Source organism: Anser cygnoides, chromosome 5 (genome assembly GCF_040182565.1).
Source record: "Anser cygnoides isolate HZ-2024a breed goose chromosome 5, Taihu_goose_T2T_genome, whole genome shotgun sequence".
Lineage (NCBI taxonomy): Eukaryota > Metazoa > Chordata > Aves > Anseriformes > Anatidae > Anser > Anser cygnoides.
In genome coordinates this window covers 42979182-42985474 of record NC_089877.1, presented here as the reverse complement: position 1 = coordinate 42985474, position 6293 = coordinate 42979182, and the positions used below count along the sequence as shown (strand labels likewise).

Genomic DNA, 6293 nt, shown 5'->3' with positions numbered 1-6293 from the left:
CCATGGCCTGTATTATAGCAGGTCAGACTAAATGATCAAAGCCACTCATTTTCCCTTAAAACAGATGAGGCTGTGGTTTTTTTCAGGCCCCACTCTCAAACTGTGCCCAGGTACGTGTCGGGCTCCCAAGGTCCCAGCCTGGGCACAGCCTGGCCCACGCACTCTTGTCTCCCTCCCGCCCCAAGGCCCCGAGGCAGGGGGATGCTGACAGGACTCTGCCTCAGGCACACTCCTCTGGGAGATTTTGAGCAGCTTTAGAGCAGCTCCTCCAGCACGAAGTCACCACAGCTCACCAGCAAAGGGCTCGTTAAATCCCACTACGCTTCTCTTGTGCTCTGTTCTCTCCCGCCTCTTCACCAGCACCTGCTCTGCCCTCACTCCCCTCCAAAAGTTACACAAACTGTGTTCCCAGTCACCCACCCTCCTTACTCCTCTTGCCTCTACCTTTGCTCCAGGCCCCCCCTGCCCAGGAAGATCTCTGGGGGTCCCGTATCGCTCCTGCTCTTGCTTCAAAGGGTGCTTTCCTCTTCCTCTTGATTCCTGAAGGGCCCGTGTGCCCTCCGAGGGGCTGAGCACCGCTGCAGAGCCCAGCTACACTTCTCCTCCCTCCCTCCTGGGGCAGCAGCCCCACAGGGGTGCTCTGCCCGCCCAGGAAGCTCAGAGCAGCTCTCAGAGGCAGAAGGTGAGAGAGGCAGGATGGTTGGTGCCGCACACGGCTGCTGGAGGAGCAATGGGCTTGGCATGACTCCTGCCTGGAGCACTTGTGCTGCCTACATCAGTGGCTGCCATCCTAAATGCTGCTCAGCTTTCCGCTCTTAATGCTCCGAGTGGCCAGCAATGCCACCTCGCCAAGTCCCTAAAGAAAACTCCACAAACAATATGCCATATGTCACAGACCCAGTCTCAGGCTGGACAGCCAGAGAGTTGGATTCGCAGTTCACCCACTCTTGTGACTCAGGCATCAAGAGGATGCCTGGGCATCCTCTCAGCTTTTGTGCTCGCTGAAAACTGGCTGATTTGCACTGAATATGGTGAAACCAGGCGAGCAGCTGAGAGGATCAGTGTGGATTAGTGCCTCAGCTCAAGTAGAAGGGAGAGAGCTCACGCTCGATGGTCTGTCATTTAACTGAGAGGAGAGAGACTCTGCTTTCTCTGTTATCCTTGAGATAGGAACTGCACAAATCTACATCCCATTTCTCCCTCTCTTTACCATTCTTTTCCTCTCACACAGGCTTGTAGGGCTTGTCTAATTTACTAAGCTACTTTAGTTTCCTAAGCTTAGTGTTTTGGTTTTTGTTTGTTTGTTTGTTTTGTTTTGTTTTCCAGGAATGTAGGAAGAATCCTAAATTCTCTTTGGCCAAGGGCCATGGGTGTCAGAGAAAAAGAGACACTGGCCCAGCTGGGAAGTTTCTATAAATACCAAAACAGATTTCTCTGCTCATAGAAAGATTTCAGGACTATCATCCACACAGTGGACCCAAAGCATCTTTCTCACCTAATTTTCTAGTTAGAGGGGAGATTTCTTGGTTTTACCAAACTTAGCATCTCCTTGAGACAGATGATCCTTCTATTTTGGTGGCCCCAGACTGGGACCCAGTTGCTTCTCTCTTGCTGGTAGATTTTTTTTGGCCTATCAACTCCGATCTGAAATGTTGCAGAGTACTGAGCTGTCCTGCTCTCAGTGCAAGAATAAGAATGCAGTGCTCCATTCGACCTACCAAACAAGCTAAGAAAAGCAACACAATAAGCCTTCCTCCCAGCACCTGCACTGCCCCCAGAAGTATATAGCGATATCCTCCAGCGGGACAAGGCTCTGAAGGACATTGGCTTAGAAGTAATATTACTGTTTCCTGCAAATAATGACCACAGTTCTGTGGGGACAGGGCATTAACAGCTAAATGGATTTTTTTTTAGGTGACAATGAGAGTGGGTTACTTGGTTCCAAGGAAACACACACCAGGGAGTTACCCTGTTTCAGAGCAGCAGGCTTCATTCTTTCACGTGTGGAATAAACGGTATTTTCTTTGCAAGCTACCTACTGCCTGGAGCCATCTCCTTTCAAAACTGCGATCTCATCTGATTGCAAAAGCTAAGCAGGTGAGGCCTGGTCAGCCCTTGGCTGGGATTCCTCAAGGGAAAAAGAGGTGCTAGAAGAAGCAGTGGTGGCAGTTCAATCCGTGATGCTGTTTTCTTCAAGTCAATACAGAGGTGATGTCCCAGGGGAAGGTTAAACTAGCAAGGGATGGCTGGAGGCTGCTGGATGAAATGTAAAGCACATATCCTGACAACTTGTGGCATCTGTTGTGGGCAGATGATAATCTTGATGTCCTAGGCAAACAAATTGTATCAACCTAAGCTCCTCTGATAGCTATCACAGAAAACCACACTCCATTCTGTGGCTTTGTAAGACAGTCCCCCAGAGAGGCTGAAATTTTGGTTGAAGAAAGATTGACTGCTGCAGTTAGCTGCAGAGGTGCTGCAGTGAGGTGGAAGTGACTGCTCATAAGCAGATATTTTGTTGTGTTTGGAATTCTTCATCTCTTTGGAGAACAAAGAGTCTCATTATAAAATATCCACAACTCCTCCCGAGCCAGTTTTCCTATGGAGCAAGCTCCTATTTATTTCCAGTCTGAAATTAATTCTCAAATACAAACACATGAATAGAAAATTAAAGTGATAAAATATTTACAGTGAATGTGTGTATGAGGAGATGTCTGGTGTGCCAATGCTCTAGGGCAGACTGAGGTGGTCCTCTCTCTCAGACTGTCCCAGCTCCCACTCAGTCACTAGTTCTGAGGATACCTCTGTGAAGAGATGGTCCCAATCCCAGCTGACATCATCCTACCAAGAGGAAAAAGATTAAACATGCTGTAATGTTGCTGGTGACTCCCAAACTAGTGACTCGCTCTGAATGATGCCCCTGCCATGGAAGGCAAAGATTTTGTTGGCTAGGATAGGAACCCTAGTGAGAATGAAAGGTGAGTCCATGCTACAATTTAAAGATTCTGACAGAATGATTCATGTTCTCAAATTCAGTAAAGGATATGTTTTTGATATCGTTAAGCTTAGATACTCTCAGGCAGAGTACAAGGAGAAGCCATAGAAATCTTCCACCCTTTTACATGTCTACTTAAGCATCTGCAGTTCTGGGCTGCAGAAATCCTTTGTTTCGAGTCCCGAGCTCCTGCCTGTCCGTTTGTATTGAGGTTCTTCTGTTCTGCTTTAAAACTGCCCTCTGCACCAACCCTAAATGCCGCCTGCCTGGTTCTTCTGTACCACTCTGAAGAACCACCTGGAGAGCATAGTGGCTACCGAAAGACTATACAACAGAGCACTGTTTCTGTAGGGATCTGTGGCAGTACCAGGCTCTTCACATGCTCCTTATTACCTCTTTAAGACTGAAGGAGGTCAATCACAGTGATGCCATAATCTCACACAGAGATTTTGTCATCTCCTACATACAGACCTACATCAGCTTTAACAAGCTTCTCTTCACAGGCTCCTCCTCACATCTCCCTCCTCCATCGCACCAAAAAAAACCTAATTTCCGAGTACAATCTGAGACATATAAGAAGCTTTTATCTTACTGGTGTTTCCAGAAAAGTCTCACCTCTCGTAGTTCATGTTCTGGAGCCAAAACTTTGGTGAGAAGCTTCAGGTCAACCTCGCCATCCTATGAAAACACACACAGTCATAGCTTTACAGATGCAGAGAAAGCATCATTTCACCAGAGATGGTGTTGCTAGAGATACAGACACAGTATTTTGCCCCATAAGTTATATAAGCCTTATCTAGAACAGCACCTCATACCAGGTACCTCATACAAGCAACAGATACTATAACCACACAGTCTGCAGACACTAAGAAACTAAGAAGAAAAGACTTGCAGGCAGACCAGAAGGTGTTTGGATCATTGGCTGTGTATTTTATGCAGCTGAGTATCACTGTCGAGGATGAAGGGGAACTGAAGGAGAGGGAGTTGCACTGGTCACCCCACTGCAACAACCACTTACCAGAGTCTGAAAGGCAGCAAACTTCATAAGATCTTTGTCCAGGTCATGGTAGGTCATCACTCGGTTCACCTGCACACTGCAACCAGATATAGGCAAAACACAAGCCTGGGTAAGTGTGGAATCACATCTGAGGAGAATGGTGGCTTCAACAGGAGTCTTGGGGACACCCATCTCAAATTCACCACCCAACATGGACACTTGAGGTCGGTGTCCACAGACAGAAGCACATCTCATTCAGCAAACAAACAGTCATTGACAAATCTGTGTGCTGGGTTGTACACGTGCATAAAAACAGGACGTGGAGCAACCAAGGACTTCTTTGGAGAAGCTGGCATGCCAGAGAGAAAATCCACAAACTAGATGCAAGGGCCAGAAAGAAAATAGGAAGGTAGTGAACATTCAAATATACATACTCAGCACAAAACAGCCAAAATGACTCTCCTAGCTGGGAAGTAAAGCATTCCCTAAGAGCCTCGCCATACAAGCTATAGAACAGTAGGGACTTTGAAATTTCCATGTCTGAGCTGAGTAACAGCTATCAAATACAATTTCTTAAAATGTAGGCTCCAAAGACAGTCAGGGGGTAGGAAGGCAATATACTGGCATGCCATGCTTCCCTTTGCAGGTTATGCAATGCTGAGAAGACCTGTATTAATTTATCTTCTGCTTATGTTTGCCCGTGAAAATTACTTGTCTTCTATTGCAGAGTGACTATGGATACAGGAAGAGCAGATGGGATTATACAAAGAGAAAACAAATAAATGAACTCCGGTGAGAGAAAAAGTAATTTTTGATTCACTACTGTAAAGTGCCACTTAATTATAATAATCATAGAATCATAATAACAGCTATTTAATTACAATACCCACTCCATACTTGTAAGAGAGGCATATGTTGTCAGGAGTAAGATATCCACCTCTTCCAGACAAAGCTCAACAGAAATCCTAGGCCATGATCTTGGCCATAGGCCCAATAGCAGAAAGAAGAATTTTCTGATACTTTTAAGATAAAAGACCCCAAACTTTTTTTTTTTTTTTTTTAAACTGACTGGTCTCCTAAGAGCTAATCCCAAGACTACTGTGATAACACCTTCAATAACACCTTCAAACAGGATTGCACTTTGCAAATTAACCAGGCACTTGAGTGAGAAGGATATCCTGTGGAGGGCAAAACAGTGTGTAAACAAAATGTTCGTGAAAATACGTGTGTACCGGAGGCATTTGTTATACATGCAACCTTAAATCAAGCAACTCATAACTTTTCAGTTAGATTTTGCAATATCAAATGTGTTGCTCTAATGTATTTTTTTGTATATATAGAGAGAACATGCAGTAATTTCTATCTCTGTGTAGTAGGAAGCAAGTTTCCCCTGTTCAGCCTGGAGCCCCACCGCCACAACACACAGCATCAGTTGCTGCTGAATGGCACTGCCACCAACACCCACAGCACACGAGATAAAATGGAGTTTAATTTCACCAGCCATTTCGCACTGCAGATGAGAGCCTCCAGAGCACCTGGCAGTGCTTTTACCTGGGGGGAGCTGCCACTTGCATGGCCAGATCTTCCTCCTGGACTTCCTCCAAGTCGGGGATCACAGGAATGTCTGCAACAAGAGAAAGCAGCAGCTGTAAGTGGGAAGTGTTGTGCTCTCTTCTTGCTAGAGACAAAGGCTCCCTTGCTTCACAGATATGAAACAGCCTGTCTCTTATTAGAGGAAAACATGAGGCAGTTATTTAGCAATGATTAAAAATATATTGTTTAATATTAAAGGAAGGTAAAGCTTTAATGCTTGGAGTCAAAAGGAATCTGACAAGAGAAGCAGATTCAGGCTGGGTAGCACTCAATAGCCATGGACTGAATTTGAAGACAACCTTGAAGCTGAAAAAAGCTGGCTGCCTACCTGCCATTGTCCTAAGACTGGCAATAACTTGCCTCCTATGAGATGCGTTATCGTTTGCTTAGCTCAGCCACCAGTTTCCTAGAATCAGTTAGAAATGAGACATGAGGCAGAAACTGGGAGAAGCCATGTGAACCTACATGTTGAAAGAAATGCTGGCTGGGACTCAGACTGTGCAGAGACCTGTGATCTTCATGATAATTGAGGAAGGAAGTGCTGGTGGTCCAGCTGATACAAAGCCTAGGGAAGATGCACCGAGTTGTAATGTCATAAATCTTTTATTTTTTTCCAGTGTGAATCGGGAATAGCTGATAAAGGTCACTAGATATTCCCAGCATGAGGACCATGGCTGCTCCACCAAAAAAGGATGCTAGAAACAAAAG

The 6293-nt window shown here is 45.6% G+C and overlaps 1 protein-coding gene across 4 annotated transcripts in view; it reads right to left on the bottom strand.

Moving 5' to 3' along the window:
* Nucleotides 1–2590: 2590 nt before the first annotated feature.
* The window catches only part of IFT43 (intraflagellar transport 43), a 49046-nt gene continuing 45343 nt past the window's right edge, over nucleotides 2591–6293 (bottom strand). For all 4 annotated transcript variants that reach the window (XM_048059786.2, XM_048059787.2, XM_066998125.1 and 1 more), the window contains 4 exons: nucleotides 5544–5616; nucleotides 4014–4089; nucleotides 3611–3673; nucleotides 2591–2841 (listed from right to left, as the gene is read on the bottom strand). In XM_048059786.2, the coding sequence (XP_047915743.1) occupies nucleotides 2731–2841; nucleotides 3611–3673; nucleotides 4014–4089; nucleotides 5544–5616 (323 nt within the window). In that variant the 3' untranslated portion in view covers nucleotides 2591–2730. The remainder of the gene's footprint in view (nucleotides 2842–3610; nucleotides 3674–4013; nucleotides 4090–5543; nucleotides 5617–6293) is intronic.